Source organism: Pseudorca crassidens, chromosome 19 (genome assembly GCF_039906515.1).
Source record: "Pseudorca crassidens isolate mPseCra1 chromosome 19, mPseCra1.hap1, whole genome shotgun sequence".
NCBI classification, from domain to species: domain Eukaryota; kingdom Metazoa; phylum Chordata; class Mammalia; order Artiodactyla; family Delphinidae; genus Pseudorca; species Pseudorca crassidens.
The window spans coordinates 3,874,284-3,894,241 of record NC_090314.1 but is presented as its reverse complement, the minus strand read 5'-3'; the positions used below and the strand labels follow the sequence as shown (position 1 = coordinate 3,894,241).

The following is a 19,958-nucleotide window of genomic DNA, read 5'->3' as shown; positions in this document are numbered from 1 at the left end:
GCTGGTCATCCGCTCACCACAGGGCCAATTACATCAACTACAGCTTCTGATTTTCTGCATCCCTGCTGCCCCCCCCAGAGCTGGCCCGTTTTCAGGGGAGGCAAAGGCTCCCACTCCCCCGTGTGATTCTCCCACACAGGCCACCATCCCGGAGCCCACACTGCTGCTACACCTTCTCATGCAATGGTCTAGCCACTACCCCTGGCCTGATCGTCCCAGGGCCAGGCAGCCTCGTGCCCCAGGCCCGCCCGAATCACTCCAACTAGCCGGCCCTACAGGGTCTGCCCCCCTCCCCCGCCGCCCTTCCCTCAGAAAGCCCAACAAAGACGGCGGTTTCTGTTCACCTTCTGCCCAAAACCTGGTGCTCCCCACGCGGCCCCGCGTGGCAGGCGTGCTCCCTTCTCTTACAAATCTCTCCGTGTCTCCACTCCGACACCTCCATGAATCAAACGTCGGCAGCGAACAAATGAGACAGTGACCCCGACTAACACAGAGGCTGCTGGTTCTTCCAAAAGCCTCGGACCCCCCGGACAGCTCTCGCTGTTACACTCCCCAGGCAGCCTGTCAGCTTCACCCTCCAGCTCGGCAGTGGGCTCCCACTGCTCTCCACCGGCCCCTTCAGTCTGTCCACCCGGGAAAATCCTTTAAAAGCTGCATCGGGTCCCATCCCACCTCTGCCCACACCCTCCGATGCCTCTCCTCCTTCTGAGTAAAGCCAGACCCTGATCCCGACAGCGACCGACAAGGTCCCACAGGCCCCGAGGCTCCCACACACCCCACGCCGCTGTCCCCTCTGCCTGGAGGGCTCACCCCCAGACGTCTGCGTGGCTCGCACCCACCTCCAGGTCTTTGCTCAATGTCACCCGACCGTCTTTTCAACCAGCGCAACCCACAGTGGCCCCCAGCCTGCCGCACCTCTGCCTGCTCTTCCCCTGTAACGCTTGTCCCTCAACATCTAACAGACACGGATTCTTTACTGTGTCATTGCCATGTATCCCCCTGCTGGGACACAGGCCATTCTCGAGGTCCGTCACGTGTGGACATGTCACAAGCACCCAGGACGGCCGTCAGCACACAGCAAGCGCACCTGGGGGAGGTGAGCACTGACGTGGGAGAGGCTACCGCCGTCCCTTCTCTTTACTTCCCGGGCTCTGAGGTTCCAGACGGGGAGGAAGTCTCACTGGCTCCGTCCACACACCAGCCAAGCACCAGGCTGGCATCTCTACCCCGACATTACCCAGCAGGTAACCCCGCTCCGTGGGCCAGCTCACTAGCCTGGAGGCCTCGCCCCTAATCACCCCCGAGTTGGAATCCCCTGCGGGGGCCCACAAACCTCCACAGCCACAGGGCCAGAAAGGGGGTTGGTTTCTTCTAACAGAACCGTTTTGCTTTAGAAATAGGACAGACTCACTGCTTAAATACCTTTATTATTTTTTAAAAATTATTTGGACATTGATAGCTCTGCAAAATACTTCTCCCGTCCCAAACCCTCAAACCCTTTCCACATGTACTCCCTAAAGAAACAAAATACTTTTTGCCCATTCAAATCTAATTTTTAAAAACATGTAAGATTCAAAATCAAATATTACTTTTCTTTCCCAGAACTCGTTAGTAATTTTAAACCACAATGCACATACTCAATGGCATTTCTTTTTAAAAATTAGCTTATCTGACTATTTATGAGGAAAAAAAAAATCAATTCAAGGCCTTAGAATATAAATTCCCTGTTTCTGAAAGCAAAAGACATTGAAAAGCCCCCTTTGCTCCCCTGGAGTTCGTGCCGTGCACATCACCACAGAGCCAGCAGGCAGGTGGACCGTCTGCTTCACGGGAGGCATCGCTTCGTTACCGTGGGACCGCAGCTGAGACGCCGTCGAGTCTGAAAGGATGGGTGGGTGGGAAGGGACGACACCAGCAGCAGTGGCGAGGCTGAGAGTGCGGGGTGGAGGGCATCTGAGCAGAGCAGGAGCTGAGTCCTGAGGATGGGGTGGGGGAGACGGCAGGGAGTGTGCATCTGCCCTCGTTTCTCGACGATGAATACAAGAGTCAACCAAAAACACTGCACATAGAAGCAGAGGCATGTGGGTGTACGAGAAGGCCCAGGAAAGAATAACCTGGGCTGGGGATGACCGCCCGAGCTCCTTCGGGAGCTAAGTCAGGGCAGGTGGTCTGGGAGTTACTCAGGGGATGTGGAGACCACCCCTTCTGCATCCTCGACAGACAGGTTTGTACGAGAACCAATCTTCATCACAGATGTGTCCCAAAGAGCTGGCAAAGGGTACCACTTCTTCACCCCCGAACACCGCTGCACTTGACCCCTGGCTCAGCAAGGAAGCCAGCCCACAACAAAGCCCGGCCCGCCCGGGCAGCAGCGCCGCGCAGACACCCTGCCCTGCCCGCTGGAGGACGCGCACGCGGCCCCGACAGGCTCCAGGCGGACCTCACCCGCGGCATTCTGAGTGGCACCTGAACCCTTCCAGGAGCTGGTTACACCCTGCGGCGCTGGCCCAGGCCTTGTGCCCCCAGCTGGGATTGACCAGAGCCAGCCACTCCACTGCCTTTGGGAGTTTTAAAATTTGGGAAACATTTCTGACTCATCTCTGGAGACAGACGTGAAGCATCTCTCCAATGCAGCCACCAGGCAACTTTCCAGGGTCCCCAGGCCCTGGCCTTTCCAGGTGCATCCCTGCAGGGAGCTTCAGGACCACACAGCCCAGCGGCCCTGACACCCACCCACCACCTTCCCCAACACTTCTCCTTTAAGGCTTCTCCTGACTCAACCTCAGGAACATACAGTACGTACGTCAATAAACGAAAGTCACTTCTTGGGAATAAGAGATTGCCCCACCACGCACCTAGACGGAAGGGCTTTGTGCTTTCTTACTCCGCCCGTGGACACGCACCTCGCGTTTGTTTTGCTCCCGTGGGTTAAAATACTACCTCGTTGTTAAAGCTTTCCCTCCAGTATTCTGAGCAAGTCTTGTAAAGCACCAGCAAGTGCCAATCCCCCAAGCCCTGCCCACATCTGCGGGCTACAGCGGATGCCACGCTATGAGGCTTTCTAAACATTTAAACGACACAACTGCACGCGCACAGACACACACACACTTTGGCACGTGAGCCTCGAGCTCTTTGGGAGTGCTCATATGCTCCCACCCCTCCCCCACGCCAACGCTGCTGAGCTGCCTGACGGGACAGGGCGCCACGAAGCACTGCTGTTCTGAGTAGCGAAAGGAGGACGCACAAATGCTAAACCGGCCCCCAAAACGGCTCTCACGTTTAGCGCTGTGACTGACGCAATGCTGCAAAACTTCTGTACCACATGACCAGTTTCAAACTGCTGGCTGATTAAATATACATTTACAAATAGATACAGGTATAAAAACTACTAAGTCAACATTTGCTGTTTTCAATGTGAAAACGATAAAATGTAATTCTGAATAATTGTGCATTTGCCATAGGGTCCTTGTTCAAGGGACCATAAAAATAATTTTGTAATAAAAAAACCTTTTTTTTTTTTTTTTTTTTTTTTTTTAAGTTTAGTATTGCCCTCAAGTTCAAAAGTTTGGAGCAAACGTGCTGAGTAAGCAGGACGGGAATCTGTCCCTGCCAGGGATCGGGAAGCCTTAAATCCTGTGACCTGGACAGCAGGCCCGGGGAAGCTGCCGGCCACTGACTAGCTCAGCGTGAGCATCCCAGGGCTGGCAGTGCCCCAACCCCGCCGAGCGATCGGCCGCCTCCCTGCACAGGGCTCCGGGGGCACACGGCTGCTGGGCTCGGCCGTCCCTTGAGCTACCAGAGTAAGCAACCGGGGGTCGGGGGGCCTGGTGGGGCCCACTGAGCACCAAGGCCGAGGGGGGCCGGGGCTGGAGGGGGCATGGGGGAAGGGATGTGCGTCTCAGTGATACAGAAGTCAGCTGTGCAGGAGGAAAAGTGCATTTACGGTAGCTTAAAAACAGCTTAAGACCAAACTGCCACAGAGAGGGAAGAGGAACCGAGGCCGCCCTCCACCTGCCCTCGCCGGTCGGCCGCACGCCTCGGATGCCGTGGGTTGACATTCATGCTTTCTGATGCGAGTCTGCTCGTGAAGAAACAGGAACACACGTTCTCCTGGTTCTGGCAGGTACACAGTTTTCTTGGCAAATTTCTTTTTTGCCAAGTTCAGTTTATCTGGTTGCTGTCCCGGACCGCTGTCACCGGAATTCGTAGATGGGCGCGCTGTGTTCTGGAACATGAGTGAGATTGAGCGACTGATACCTGTGGGGAGGAGAGGAGGGTGGCGGGGGGGGATCGTCAGCGCATCCTGAAAAGCAGCACAGGGTGTGGAACCTGCCCCGCCGGCGCCCGCAGAGCCCATGCCTACATGAAACGCTGGCTCATCTCAGACTCCGTCAGGGGAGCTGAGCTTGGCCTTGTTTCCATTTCTCTGGTTAATCCCCCTGGACTACGCAGAAGACCTGCCGTTTGTGGGCCCCGCTCCAATCCTGAAGCAACCACAGCCTGTCTCAGGAAACGAGAGGCCAAGTCCTCTGGGGGAGGGTGCAGACCAGGCCCTCCAGCCCTCCCCACCGCCCTGCTTCCCTCCGAAGCCGTGCGACCTGCAGAGCAGAGATCCGGAGAGCTTGGGATCGATGACGTCACCGCCACCCCCGCCCCCAACCTTAGCGACTTCATCTTCCTTCTCCCTAGACGCGGCTGCTAGAGCATCCGAGAGCTCTGCGGGGTGTGCGTCCCCGTGACGGGTGCTCCGAGGAGGGAAGCAGATGAAGGATAAACGGGGCAGGACGGTCCCCACTCGGGGATGCTCAGTGTGTCGGCTCCCCCCACCCCATCCACAGAAGAGGGAGGAACAGCACAGAGAAGAGCAGTTTATCTCTTACCCAAAACATCAACAAGAAGGGACGATGGGGGCTTCCCTGGTGGCGCAGTGGTTAAGAATCCGCCTGCCAGTGCAGGGGACACGGGTTCGAGCCCTGGTCCCGGAAGATCCCACATGCTGCGGAGCAACTAAGCCCGTGCGCCACAACTACTGAGCCCACGTGCCGCAACTACTGAAGCCCGCACGCCTAGAGCCCGTGCTCCGCAACAATAGAAGCCACCGCAGTGAGAAGCCTGTGCACTGCAACAAAGAGAAGCCCCTGCTCACCGCAACTAGAGAAAGCCCGCGAGCAGCAACGAAGACCCGACACAGCCAAAAAAAAAAAAAAAGGAAAAGAAAGGACGATGCATTAGCCATCAGAACCCTAACCCTAGGCCTTTGCACCCAGTGGGATGGCTGTAATCCTAAATGTTGGGAAGGACACGGGGAAACGGGAGAAGTGGAACCTTTGTGCATCACTGGTGGGAACGTGAAAAGGTGCGGCTGCTGTGGGAAACAGTTCCCTGAAAAGTGAAATATAGAATACCCCGTGACCCGGCAATCCCACCACAGCCGTGTGACCAGAGGAACTGAAAGCAGGGACTCAGGCTCTTGCACACCCACGTCCACAGCAGCCGAAAGGTGGGAATGACCCACGTGTCCACCCACTGATGAACAGATAAAGGCAAGGTGGTCCATCCACACGGTGGGAAATCACTCAGCAATATACAGACGAAGAACTGACACACACCGCAACCCGGGGCCCTTCAAAGCCGACGCTCAGACACAGAGGGCACACGGTACGCGGCCCATTGGCACGACACGTCCAACAGGCAAACCTGCACTTAGAGAGCGCAGCTTAGTGGTGGCCTGGGGCTGGAGGGGGCGGGGAGATGGGGTGACAGCTCAGGGGGTAGGGCTCCCTCTCGTGCCGACGAAAACGTTCTGAAATTGAGCGCAGTGATGGCTGCGCAACTCTGTCGACACGAAAGCCCACTGGACTGTACGCTTCCAGTGAGGAGACTGCACAGCAGGTGAACTGTATCTCCGTAAAGCGGGTATTTTTAAAAGGATAGGAAAAGTTTTAAAAACTCATTTGAAAGCTGAACAGGTGTTGACACCCCAACAACGGCTGTTCCCACAGAGGCCGGGGCTGCATGGAGCACCGGGCACTTGGTTGTCGCTGGGTAGCCCCACGCAGCGTCCCACAGGAGCCTTCAAAGTGTGCAAAAGTCGCGAGGAAATAATTTCCACATTCAGAGAGGAAATCAGGTATTTCATGATACCGTCTGCCCTTCAGGGATAACGGGGCACTCACAAAAGCTCAAGGAGCCACGAGAAGGCCCGCAAAGGTGACAAACACCAGCCCTCGGGTGGCACGCGGCCGTCACCGGGGCAGAGGCCCAGGGCAGGGCCGACCACGCCCGCAGGCACCGGTCACCGGCCGGCACCAGGTGGGAGCGTGAGCACAAAATTAAAAAGGCCGCTGACAGCCAAGTTCCCGCTGTCCACAGCAGGGTCTGACACTTCAGTTACTGAGTAAACTGGGGAGGAATAAATACAAGACCCGCAAGATTGAGATAAACATAGCTGACAATACTTGCTGCTTGAAAGCGTTTAGCTGTGAGTTCCTGTGCCCAGAACTTCATTTCTTTACCTTGTTTACACTGCCCTGTGGACGGAAGCGAGCCCCTCGAGACACGAGGCCGCGGCGGCCGGTCCTTACCATTCCGAGCTCCTGTGGTAATAGTAGCCCTCTATGGAGGCCGCCGACTTCTGGAAACAGATGTAGTAAAAGCCGGCAAAGGAAGCACCGCTGATGTCCTTGATCGTGTGGTCCGGGACCAGGAACTGCTCCTGCACATGGATGGGGACGGAGGGTCAGCGCCGGGGGCTCCGGCCCCCCAGGCCTCCCTGCCCCCTGCAGGTGGCTTGTGGGCAACTGTGAACCCCCGAGCCACTCGCATGTTCAACCTACGAACACGGCCACCACGTGTCGAGGTCACCGGGGTCAGAGCCAAGAGTGGGCGCCGTGGTGCCCACGCCTCGAGAGTACATCACAACCTTCCCACCCCTGAGCCGCGGACTCACGCTTCTGCTGCACCCCAGGAACCGTCGCTAGGCTCCCGGTCACCTTGAGAGCCGAGGGTCACTTCTATGGCCCGGGCCTCACCCCGAGGGCAGGTGGAGCTCGCTTGCCCTGGGGAACCCCCCATCAGCAGCGGTCAGAATGGTGCTGCTCTCCTCAGACCCCGGGCAGAGCCAGCCCCCTGGGGGGGCGAGGTCAGGGCCCGCAGGAGGCCTAGACGGCCCACGGGGGAGTCTCCTTGCGTGAGAAACTCTTGGAGACCAAGCAACTCTCCTTCCCTTTCCCCAGTCTCTGAAATTGTAGTTTTTCAAATTAATTTTGAAGTAGAGTCTCACCCGACACTTCCTTTAGTGGGTTGCTTAGCTGGCCGGCGGCGAGGCGGGACTCAGGTTCTCCCCCGGCACCTGCCTGTCTGCCGCCAGTGCCAAGCCCCTGCCCCAGTTCTCACCATAGAAACACAGACCGGGAAGGAGGGCGCTACAGGCTTCATCTGCAGGAAAGCTGGCGAGATTTCACCTAAGGCGGCTTTTTCCTACAGCTTGGGGGTGAGGGGCTGGAGGTGGGTGTAGGTTCTCGAAGCGATTTCACACACTCGCCTGCTGAATTCAGCACCCTGTGGCTCTAACCCAGGAAATGCCGGAGGGGGCAGCAGAGCCGATCCAGTGAGCCCGGCCCAATGGGGTTCTCAGGGGCAGGGGGAAAACCCAAATTCTGTCCCCAGCCCCGTGTTTCCTGAGCTGGAGGGACCGGGGGCGCCGTGACGGCCCACAGCCCGGGCGAGGTCACTTAGGGGCTGAGACGATGGGGGTCTCCTGAGTACACAGGACACTTGGGATGACCCAGTCTGCAGGGTCGCCGGAGAGAACAAAGGGAGAGGACACAAGAGTGTGGAGGGTGCCGCCCCAGGCCTGGGTCCCGCCCGGAGCTGTGCCTGCTCCCCACGGAGAGTGAGAATGGGCCTGAGGGGCCTGGGACCCAGGGGCCACACCACAGGTCGGCACAGCCGGGCAGCCTTACCTTCCACCTCATGAAGACATAGTCCCCACTCTTCAGCTCTTCGTAATCAAAGTCGTCTGAATTAAACGATTTTGCATACTGATAAAAAGCCAGAAACTTGCCCTGAAAGCCAAAAGCAGAGTATGAGAATGAGGGACAGAGGGGGTGGCGGGTGTGCTGGGCCGGTGCAGTGGTCCCTCCAGGGCGAGGCGGCGGCTGGCGGGCAGGGAGCGTCTGGTCACCCCATGCACTGGGGCCTGGACCCCGGGGCAGACGCCCGGGCCCTACGCCTGCCTAGCTAACGCGCCCAGGAAAGGCCGCTGAATGGGGTTGGATGCACCCCCGGGCCTTCTCTCACACCTCACCCCAGACAGACGCAGCCGGACGATGAGGGACGGGGTCTCCGTACATCAACCAACGGGGGCAAAGACTCAGGCTGAACCAGCCTGTAGTGCGGGGGTTGGGGGGAGTTAGTAAAGTGGGGTCCCCTGACAACGCAGTGGCCTGGTGGCTTGGGGCCAGCTAGCTGAGACCAGAAACAAGTGACACTTGGTTACGGCAACAAAGCTGTACCTTTATGATCATGTTTTTGTTAAAAAGAAAGTCCATATACTCAAAAGAGATTTAGGAAAAGGTCAACCTCTGCTTTAGCTTTAGGTGTTCGGCATTGTAGATGTTTTGCTTTTGTTTCCTCCAAATATTTAAAAATAAGTATGTATTAATTCTATAAAAAAAACTCCTGAATAAGAAGTTAAGACAGAGAGGTATTAAGTCATAGAATCTGTCACACAGATATTTTTATTCTAAGTAGATTACGTGTGAGGAATCTTTATCGCGATAATGATAATCACCATAATCTTTTATCCCTTTATCATAATACCCACTTCAAATCTCATTCAGGAAAACTCGAGGGTCAACTACAGTGTCCTGACCACAGTGTGCAGTAGACATCGTGGCTCCCCAACAGACAGAGGGGCACTCAGAGCCCCTGGGGCCCAAGTGGGAGTCTGGGAATCCCACGTGGGGAGAGGGCATCGGGAAACCCTGAGTCCCGCGAAGGCAGCCAGCGCTCCTGGAGGGAAACCGTCCACATGCCCGACCTCGCACGCCCAGCAGGCCGGGGCCCAGGGTGGCCTTCCCGGCCCCTCTTTCACTCAAAATAGTTCAACCCAGGTTAGGAAGGCTGGAGTCCAGGTGTCTCCAGCTCTAACGAAAGGCAATGGGAAGTTCGAGCTGCTCTCCAGGTTCTTCACCTGCAGCCAACCAGCCTCAAACTGAGTTTTCATTGGGTCTCAAAGACCTTGCTTTTTGCAGGACCAATTTGAAATGGAAAACAAAGTTGGAAGGAAGACAGGCCGTGTGCTCGCTGGGCTGTGCAGGAGAGGTAGGTGCCAGGCGGGGAGAGCCAGCCAGGGCGGGGCCTGACAGCTCCCAGGGGTGCTCCCCGACAGCGACACCTTCCAGGCTCCCCAACTTCCGGACGCTCGGCCCCGTTCGTACTCTCTTAGAAACACAGGTGGCCATCTATCTCAGCGTCTGCTTGCTACATTTAAAAGCTCAAGTTTAAATTCAATTGAAACTCAGCATTTGATAGATGTTTCTTTCCTAACTCAAGTATGAGAAAGCAGTTCACCTACAAGGACGCTGACTCAGAGTGTCTGCAGGAGGGGCCCCCCAGGAGACCGTGGGCCCGGAAGCAGGAGAGCGCGTACACAGCCAGGAGTGGTGGCGGGGACGGTGAGTTGCTCTGGAATCTCCACTACTGACACCTCATCCTGGGTGCTTTAGGGGTGAGCGCACTGGACTTCCTCGGTGTGAAACCAAAGTTCATCCTCGCCACAGCCAGCTAAGCCAAAAGACTCTAACGACCAGCTAAGAAATGGGTTTTTAAAGACACAAGACTCGCGTGGCCCTGGCGAAAAGGCCCGAGGAGGAGCTCTGAGCTGTCTTGAGGAGCTCACGGCTGCGAGCACACACCCGTGCTTGACAGGTGCGGGCGTTTCCAGGGGCGGAGCAGCCCTGAGGTCCTGCTCGTGAGGGGGAACCGCGCCTCCGCCCCGGCCCACCCTAAAGGCAGAGGCCGTTCGCAGGCTTCCCCAGAGCAGAGGCAGCGAGAAAGGAACAGGGGCTGGAGAGGGACGGTGCCACGAGCCCCCGGGGGCCCAGAGCAGAGGGGCACTCACCCAGTGCTTGCGGTCAACATCCTCGTCTGCATCCCACTTTCGGGTTAAGAAAGGGTGCTTTTTGCTGATTATTTCTCCTTCAAAGAAGGTCGTGAGGGTTGGATACTCCTATGGTAAGAACCCAAATGTCAAACACGACGTCAAACAGCAGTTGTAACCTTTCACAAAGGAAAAACCAACCTCGCTGTAATTTCTCCCCAAAACTTTGCAGAAATGACCGCCACACTGCTGAGCAACCACCCAGACCAGCGACGCCCGCGGCCGTGGAGGGAGCCTGACGTGAAGGGGCTGGGGGGAGGGGGTCTGTTGGATTCCGGGGCCTTTGCCAGAAGCAGAGAACCCTTCTTTGGCGCACTTGTTAAGGGTTGATGGCTCAGAGAAGATATTTGGACAGGTTATTTCTGAATACAAAGCAGATGGTAACTTGATAGGTTTTACTTTCCAAGGCGAATACCCAGAGAGGCTCCGAAATCAAGCTCCGTCTCCCTCGTGCCGCGGCTCAGCCACTGCTTCTCAGACTGGCTCAGCCTGTCCCTTTTACGCCGACTCTTCAGCTTCGGGGGGCGGGGGGAGGCTGGTAGAATACCTTCATGTATTAGGCATTCGTATAATTCTATCGCACGAGCTAAGACAGCTTATGCGACGGGAAACATTGATAAATCACGTCGGCCCTGGGAAGTCACAACGGCTGCAAAAACAAATAAGCCGTCATCCTGATTGGGTGCTTGGAATACTCCGGGCAACCTTGCTACTTGTTCCTCTGATAGTAAGGAAGCACTAAAGATTTTGAAAAAATTAATGAAAGAACAAGTCAACATCGTAAAAAAGTGTACCGTTTCTCTGCATTTCTAGAAACCAGCCAACCCACCTGCCAGGTGGCCCCTCAGGACCACCCACCCGCCCGGGTACCTCCCGAGGGTGCGGTGATGACCCGCCGCCTGGCACAGCAAGGGTCACCGCCCCAAAATCCTAGGACCATAGAGGTCCCGCTTTCTTCTCACCCCATGTAAGCCCCTCTCGATCAGCATCAAACTTAACTACCCGTTTAAAATAAATCTGTTCTCATGGCTTTGCCACTTCTCCCGGCTCGCCTGCCACGTGGACCGGGGCTTCCAGAAAGGCCGTGGCTGCTTTACCGCACACGTCCAGGCAGCCTGTCCTCGTAGCAGTGAGCTCGAAACACCACAGATTTGCCACCCCCCTGAAACGCAGCCCTCACCCCAACACTGGTGCTGGGTTCCTCAAACAGATATTTATAGATACAGAGTGAAGAGATTAAAGAGGAGATAAGTTCCTAAGTGGAAACCTGATTTTTTTTTTTTTTTTTGCGGTACGTGGGCCCCTCACTGTTGTGGCCTCTCCCGTTGCGGAGCACAGGCTCCGGACACAGGCTTAGCGGCCATGGCTCACGGGCCCAGCCGCTCCGCGGCATGTGGGATCTTCCCGGACCGGGGCACGAACCCGTGTCCCCTGCATCGGCAGGTGGACTCTCAACCACTGCGCCACCAGGGAAGCCCGGAAACCTGATTTTTAAAGGTATAAACCAATCTATACTCATCCGTTTTAGGAAGGACTGCTAAGGGAAAAAGTTCTGTGTAAGCTGACAGCGGACTTGAGGCGCTAAATAAAAAGCTATAGACAGTATATTGACTTCCTGAGTTTATCAAGACTTCCCTAAAATAGAAGGATAAATGATCAAGCCCTCCTATTATAACACAAAGAACACACTTATGTTCAAGTCACGAGTTTTCCTAATAAGTGATTCTGCGCCGACTTCTCTCTCAAATGTTTCAGGCAATCTACCAGGGTGACCACAAGGTACCCACAAACTTCCAAAATTAAATAAAATAAACACCTAATGAATGAGAGTCATGTGCACAGAAGGAACCAAAAAGACAAAGCCTCTCACAGGGCAGGCGAGGACATTCGAGCCCTGACTACAGCTGGCGGGGGAGTCACAAAGGGGGCGGGGGGTGGCCAGCACCCCCCGGGGGTGGGCTCCCTGTGCCAGGTCCCACTCCCCTCACTGACTCCAGGCTCACCTGCCTGGAGGTGGCTCCAGCTTTCCGTGAAGACCTGCCTTCCGGGGGGTCCACGTTTGACTGGCCAGTAAGTCAGCAAGAACTTCTGAAACCAGCAGTAAACGAGCACCTTTGGCTCCGGACAGCGTGACCGGCTCCCTGGTTCAGCCTCGGGAGCGTCCAAAACTGCCTGGAGAGTGCGTGGCAGGCCTGACCATGACACCCCCAGGCTGGGCTCCCAGGCCGGGTGCCAGCCGCCTCCGCCGGGCCTCCCCGGGGACGCCCCTCTCCCCGCGGGTGGCTGGCTCGGGACTGCAAAGAGAGTGTTATTTGACACCCATTCTCACAATTCTGGGATTTAATTTCCACAAGGCACACAAACTTCAAAAACTGTACTTATTTGTGAATGTAAGGCAGGTGAGAGGCAATTTATCTCCAATGTAACAGTGAATTTTCCCTATTTCCATACAGACGAGGAAGACCGTGACTATGACCCAAACCGTTCAGTTACATTAAAGCAAATCACATATTTGATTTTTCAATAACTATAAATGGAAAAGCAAACCAAAATGGTTAACTGTGTTTTATAACAGGTGTAAAACCATTCAAAGAGTCATCACCCTTTTCTGCATTTTACCAATTATCCACAGGGACCGTGTACTAGATTTGTAACTTAAAAAACTGTTAGACAGTTGTACAATGCTGTGACTATACTGAAAGCCAACAGATTGTACGCTTTTTTTTTTTGGCCGCGTGTTGCGGGATGCTAGTTCCCCAACCAGGGATGGAACCCGTGCCCCCTGCAGTGGAAGTGCGGAGCCCTAACCACTGCACTGCCAGGGAGGTCCTAGACTGCACACCGTCAATGGGTGAATGTATGCTATGTGAATTATATCTCAGCAAAGGGACTAAAAAAAGTTATTAAAAAAGATGAATTCACAGACTCCTGACGCTCGGGCAGGACGAAGGGCCTCAGGAAACACAGCCCTCCTCTAGTAAAAGGCGGCTTCAGGCGGGAAGGGCCAGGCCCAGGGAAGGGCCAAGCCAGCGCCCCATCCCCTCAGAGGAGGCTGGCTGTAGGTGGCTCGGGGGTGCTTCCCTTCATTAGCGCCACCTGCTCCTGGTGGGACGTCCATAGCATTTCCGTACACGGTTTGTGAATTTTTAATCCTACTTAACCATTCACACAAAGCTTCCTGTGACCATTTGGAATTGGTGTCCACATCCCATGTTACAGATTTTGCTGGTTTCCTTATGGAGTTAAATGTCTATGTTCTGCGCTCAACAAATGTGTTTGGCCACCTAAGAGTTGAGCATATTCTGTTTCCTGTGTGTCTTCTTGGTTTTTTTTTTTTTTTTTTTTTTTGCGGTACGCGGGCCTCTCATTGCTGTGGCCTCTCCTGTTGCGGAGCACAGGCTCCGGACACGCAGGCTCAACAGCCATGGCTCATGGGCCCAGCCGCTCCGTGGCACGTGGGATCTTCCCAGACCGGGGCACGAACCCGTGTCCCCTGCATCGGCAGGCGGACTCTCAACCACTGCGCCACCAGGGAAGCCCGCGGGGGCTACTCTTTGTTGCGGTGCGCGGGCTTCTCATGGCGGTGGCTTCTCTTATTGTGGAGCATGGGCTCTAGGCGCAAGGGCTTCAGTAGTTGTGGCTCGCGGGCTCTAGAGCGCAGGCTCAGTAGTTGTGGCGCACAGGCTTAGTTGCTCTGCCGCATGTGGGATCTTCCCGGACCGGAGCACGAACCCGTGTCCCCTGCATTGGCAGGCGGACTCTCAACCACTGCGCCACCAGGGAAGCCCTCCTGTGTGTCTTCTACTAGCACAAACCTCCGGGTGAGAACCCTTCCTTTTGCTGTCATTTTCTACCCTGACTTGATTGGATGTTTTCTAGAGGAGGGAAGAGATACCTTTTTGTCTCAACGACAAATTTCACAGGAGATTCCCAGACTCCCGGTGGGGAAGCAGGAGAATAGGAGGAACGGGGGCGACGCAAACAAGTGTTTCCAGACCAAGGAGGACCAGCCTTGTCAGGTCCCTCGGAGCCTCCCACTCACTGACCCTGCGTCTTCCCCGGGAGACAGAGCAGGCTCCTGGAGCTCTCACCTCGCAGATGAGGAAACTGGAATGGACAGAGGTGACAGTCGTGGGGCCAGCAGAGGCGGCGCGAGGATGCCCGCCAGTGCCGCCGAATGCTGTGGCCCCCAACCCTCGGCCAGGCGGCGTCAGGCCCTCCTGCTGCCCGCTCAGCAGCGGGAAAAGAAAGCACGCTCTCTCTTGCCTACGATATTCCCAGGAGTTCTGAGGTTTAAGGTGGTTCAAAGAAAGGAAACACCTACGTTTCCGAACTGCGAAGACCTCAGTCCTTGGAGGAATGATGCTCGCCCAGAGGCTGAAACTGACCCATGACGGTGGCAGCTATGCTCTTACTATGCTTGTTTTCCTCAAAAAGGATTAAAGGGGCTTCCCTGGTGGCACAGTGGTTGAGAATCTGCCTGCCAATGCAAGGAACATGGGTTCGAGCCCTGGTCTGGGAGGATCCCACATGCCGCAGAGCAACTGGGCCCGTGAGCCACAACTACTGAGCCTGCGCGTCTGGAGCCTGTGCTCCGCAACAAGAGAGGCCGCAACAGTGAGAGGCCCGCGCACCGCGATGAAGAGTGGCCCCCGGGCTTCCCTGGTGACACAGTGGTTGGGAGTCCGCCTGCCGATGCAGGGGGCGCGGGTTCGTGCCCTGGTCCGGGAGGATCCCGCGTGCCGCGGAGCAGCTGGGCCCGTGCGCCATGGCCGCTGAGCCTGAGCGTCCGGAGCTCCGCAACGGGAGGGGCCACAGCAGTGAGAGGCCTGCGTACCGCAAAACAAAACAAAACAAAACAAACAAACAAAAATAACAAACAGTGGCCCCCGCTTGCCACAACCAGAGAAAGCCCTCACACAGAAACGAAGACCCAACACAGCAAAAATAAATTAAGTAATAAACTCCTACCCCCAACATCTTCTTTAAAAAAAAAAAAAAAGGATTAAAGTAAAATCAGTAGCGTTGGGCATATGGTGACCTGTTTATAAACATCAACGGTCTATGAGTCTGCGTGCTTTCCAACAGGACACGTCCAAACTGCCTGCTCTACGCTCCCCCTGCAAAACCACACTTAGAAATGGGGCTCCTGAATGAGGCCTGAGGAGTCGAGGTTGCTGGCCCTTCAGCACCGAGGCCCCCTCTGGCTCCTGCCCGTGGGAGGCGCACTTACCTCAGTAAGGCCTTTGATCTTCAGATACCCACAGAGGTACGAGTTCCCCGTGTCCACGTGCTGAAAAGACACACACAGCCTCGTTACCAATGGAGGGTCCAGCAGCAGACAGCAGGGTCACGTCCGGCAGGCAGAGGCCCCTTGGAGGCCAGGGCGGCAGGCGGGTGGGGGGCGAGGGAGCCTGGAGGCCGGCTTGCCCAGTGCAGCCCGGGGCTCACAGGTCCTGTGGCACGCTGAGTGTTCAACATTGAGTGAGGCCTCATTTAAGAAACTAGGAACATTTTGTGGCATTTACCAGATCTGGGGACCCAACTACTTCCAATACACCATGAGTCAAACACCAAGGCAGTGCTTAAAAGCTGCAGTGAACTCAGCCAGCCAGACGAGGTCAGCACCAAAGCAAGAGGGCTTCAACGAAGCTGGGGTGGTCCCACAACCCGGTGTTGGGGACAACGGTCTCCACCCGAAAACCACCACAGCCCTGCAAACGTCCTCACCTGCTGACCTGGGCATCGGACAGCACCGAGCAGCTGATCCGAACTCACAGGGGTCAGTAAAGAAGTTGTGTTAAAGGACACACAGCTCTAACCCAAGGCCTTAAGTTTCAAGGATGCAATTCTCACTGAATTTCAATATAGTTTGGGGTCTCACAGCTGCCAGAAAGGGTATCAGGTGGCAAGGATACTTGCTAATAAGATTAAAAACTGCACTGTAAATTGGCTAACACTTTGCATGGATTACCACCTGCTCAAGAATCAGAATTTCATCCTGGCCTCCATCCAAGCATGTGTCTCTCCCTTTCTGCCCAAATTGATCTTGATGAACTCAAACCCACCACAGCGCAGAGAGCTTCAACCGAACGACGGGCCAGCATCTCAACGAGAAAGATAACAAGGCAAGTGCTCAGCAAGAAGGTCTTGCAGCACAGCTGTGTCCAACAGCTGCTCTTTTTAATATTCCTTCCACAGTGACCTGGCCTTCACTTCACTCTTAGCTTCTTGGATGGCAGAGGAGAAAGAAAGCAATCACAGTGACAAAACAACAACCACAAAAAGAGCAGTCAGAATCTTACAAACGTTTGAGGAACTCTTTAAACTGGAATTTCCAAAAAAAAAAAGGCACTCCAGAAGCACATGAAAAGAGGCCCAACATTGTTAGCCGTCCCGGAAGTTCAAATCAAAACCACAATGAGATACCACCTCACACCCACTAGGATGGCTACAATCAAAAAGAGGGACAATAACAAGTGTTGACGAGGATGTGGATAAACTGGAGCCTCAGACGCTGCTGGTGGGAATGCAAAATGATGCAGCCACTTTGGAAATCAGTCTGGCAGTTCCTCAAATGTTAAACAAATAATTACCATATGACCCAGTATTCCACTGGTAGGGAGACGTCAGGAGAAAGGAAGACGTATGTCCACATAAGAACTTGTACGTGAATGCTCACAGCAGTGTGTTCATAACAGCCCCAGAGTGGGAAAAAATCCAAATACCCGTGGACGGATCAATGGATAAACAAAATGCTGTAGATCCACACAGGGGACTATCAGGCAACAGTAAAAAGTCAGGAAGCACTGACACCTGCTATGATGTGGGTGAACCTTGAAACACTGTGCTCAATGGAAGAAGCGAGACACGAAAGGTCACATTATTGTATGACTCCATTTACACCAAAAGTCCAGAAGAAGCAAATCTCAGGTGAAAAAAAAAGGGGTTGCCTAGGGTTGGAGGGGCGTGACAGCTAAGGGTTCTTTTGGGGATGATGAAAACGTTCTAAAATTAGATTGCAGTGACGGTTACACAACTTTGTGACTACATTAAAAAACGACTGAATTGTACACCTTACACGTGCGAATTGTGTTAATAGGTGCATCGTATCTCAGTAAAGCTATTACGAAAAACAGGAAATAAATGAAGTTACAAAAAGCATAAGTATTCTAAGAAGGCTGAGCCCGAGAACCCAGTCCTGGCTGAAAAACCAGATGATGGAGCTATTCACACGCCACTGACCGTCTCCACGACAGACAAGCCGCTCACCAGTCCGGATACAGGGCAGCATTCCTGGGTGGGACCACTGCCCCCACCACCACTCCAAGGGGCCTCCAGCCACCAGCCAGGTCCTCCACTCCAGCCGCCCTGGGACCTACCAGTCGTGCACCAACTCAATCCCCACTCCCAGCGGTTCACGAGGAAGTTGGCACCTGACAGGAATTCAGAAACAACACACTAAGGAAAGGGAGGGGAGCTGCTGCAGTAACCAAGGCGAACTTCTCTTCTGACACTTGGCTACCCTGCCACTTGTCTCCGACCCCATCCTAAACCATCAAACTCAACAAGGGGCACAAGTTCAAGGTCATTGAAAACATGATCCTCACCGGGGATCTCAATTCTAGAATTTTATGATTAGCTGCAAAAAGTAGAAAGGCCTGTAACTTCCTACTAAACTCTCACATTTGAAGCAAAAGAGAAGGGGTATTACCACATTAGGCATCTCACCATGAAGACTGAAATAACTCAGCCACGGTACTTTTTTTTTTTGGCCGCACCTTGCAGCTTGCCGGATCTCAGTTCCCTGACCAGGGACTGAACCTGGACCATGACCATGAAAGCACTGAATCCTAACCACTGGACCGCGAGGGAACTCCTACTATTTTCAATTACAATAAATATCGTGGCTCAGGATAGATATTTAAGTTTATAGACCAAAGACACAACACGGAAATGGAGTTCTCCCAATCAAAAGAAATTATCTATTCCCACAAAGCAGTAAGAAAAAAGAGGCTGATGAACGCTCTGCAGTGAGTGGAAAGAAAACACATCCACAACTGTGTTTTGGGTGGGAGAACTGCTTGCTCAGAAAAGAGGCTGTTTAAGATTTAAAATTATTAAAGGGCAAAGGGCAAGCATAAGGAAAAGACACTTACTACGTTCTGTCCTCACACAAGACCTCAAAGCTTCTGGAAAGCCTTTCAAGAGGACAGATGTTTGGGGGGGCTTCTGGGAACAGCCTAGGAGGTGAGGTATCAGACTAAGGACAAAGGGGCAAAGGGAGGAGGAGGTGGGTCCTGATGCAGGTCTGGGCAGCTAGAGAGAAGGAACAGTTTTCTAGGAGGGAGAGAAAAAGGAGTATCAACCACTGCCAATCTCCTTGGGCTGGGAAGAAATGGCAAGTGTGCTCCCATTTGCATGAGAGGGGTGAGGTGCAGGAAAGGGCCGGGACAGGTGAAGCTGCAGTTCCAAAGCCATTAGGGGCTGGCAGCAGGTTCTCAGAAATCCAGGTCAAATGGGGGGAGGTGGGTGGACACGGGAAGGAAATACAGTATGAGAAATAAAGCAAGTGAGTTACATTTCCCAGTACATGGGTATCAGAGACTGGGAGGAAGCCCTGGCCGTGTCGATCAAAGTTAAGAACACGAAAGAGCCCTGGAGCCCGGAAGGAGGAGAACAGAGGTGTAGGACAGGGAGATCTGGGCAGACAGGCCAGGGAGACCGGGAGTAGCCTGGAAGTGGCCAGAGGGCAGGGGTAGGGAGTACGAGAAGCCTGGGCCAGGAAGAGACTAGGGGTTGGGGGGCTAGGAGGCCAGCTTCTTAACAGACGATGAGGAGCCCACCCAGGATGAGGGCCCGGCCTGGGGGGTGGGGCAGGAATCAGGGTAGGCTGGGCACTCTCAAGCTCAGGGGCTAATGGAGGGAGGGGGCTGAGGAAGTCCCCCAAGGAGGAAACCCCAGGAGAAGGAGGCGGGACCCAGAACCTGGGCTTCCTGGGACCGAGGAAAACGTATGGGGCAGCAGGCACGTCTCAGGCCTGGGAGGGTCCCGAGTCAGGGGGAACCACTGGAGAGCTCTTCGGGGTCCGAGAAAGCCTAGAAGGAGGGCTGGTCCTGGGGCGACAGGCCACGGGGAGATAGGGCCGGGCCTGAGGCCGCCGGTCCCCGGCTCTGGCCCGCAGAGTTGGGGTGCGCCGGAGTCTCCCGGCAGGCCCGGGCAGGAGGCCCGTCCGCGGCCGCGGTCTCGAGGGGGCGGCGGCGCGGCCCGGCCAGTGGGCGCCGCGAGAGGCCCGGCAGCCGGCTCACCTGCAGCACCACCTCCACGTCGTACGAGTTACCCTTGCTCTTCTGGTGGCCGCGGAACTTAGAGCCGCTGTAGAGCAGGCTGGTGGCCACGCCGGGCTGCTGCGTGTTGATGGGCGGCGGCGGGATGAGCGAGGCGGCGGAGGTGGCCGAGGCACCGGCCGGCGGGGGACACTCGGTGCGGACCGGCATCGCGGGGTCCCCCGGAGCCAGGGCTGGGGGAGGGGGAGGACCCACCGCCGCGCGGGAGCCGAGGAGGGTGGCCGGGGGTAAAGCCGGCGCGCGCGTGGGGCGGGAGGGGTCTACCCGCCGGCCGCCTGCGGTCTGGGCGCTCCGGCCGCCACCGGGACCCCGGGACCTGCGAGCAGGGCCTCCGGGTGCTAAGCGAGCCCCCTCCCCGCCTGCGCTCGCACACACACCCCTTCCGATTGGCTCCGGCGCGCCGGGGGGCGGGAGCAGGCTAGCGCGGCGCTTCTGCCTATTGGCGG

General features: G+C 55.5%; 1 protein-coding gene across 1 annotated transcript; it reads right to left on the bottom strand.

Annotated features, from left to right (window-relative positions):
* Window positions 1-1,407: 1,407 nt before the first annotated feature.
* On the bottom strand, window positions 1,408-19,890 carry GID4 (GID complex subunit 4 homolog). Its single transcript, XM_067717440.1, has 6 exons — window positions 19,474-19,890; window positions 15,399-15,458; window positions 10,127-10,234; window positions 7,965-8,066; window positions 6,585-6,715; window positions 1,408-4,257 (listed from the first exon to the last, which is right to left on the bottom strand). Exons 1-6 carry the CDS (start codon window positions 19,660-19,662, stop codon window positions 4,194-4,196), a joined length of 654 nt encoding a protein of 217 aa, XP_067573541.1. The 5' UTR covers window positions 19,663-19,890; the 3' UTR covers window positions 1,408-4,193.
* Between the last annotated feature and the right edge of the window lie 68 nt (window positions 19,891-19,958).

Excerpts from the sequence above, each read along its gene's own strand:
- GID4 (XM_067717440.1), bottom strand. The coding sequence starts at position 19,662 with ATGCCGGTCCGCACCGAGTGTCCCCCGCCGGCCGGTGCCTCGGCCACC. Across the intron at positions 10,235-15,398 it reads AGATCAAAGGCCTTACTGAG|GAGTATCCAACCCTCACGAC; the intron begins GTAAGTGCGCCT and ends TTCTTACCATAG. Across the intron at positions 4,258-6,584 it reads TACCACAGGAGCTCGGAATG|GTATCAGTCGCTCAATCTCA; the intron begins GTAAGGACCGGC and ends TCCTCCCCACAG.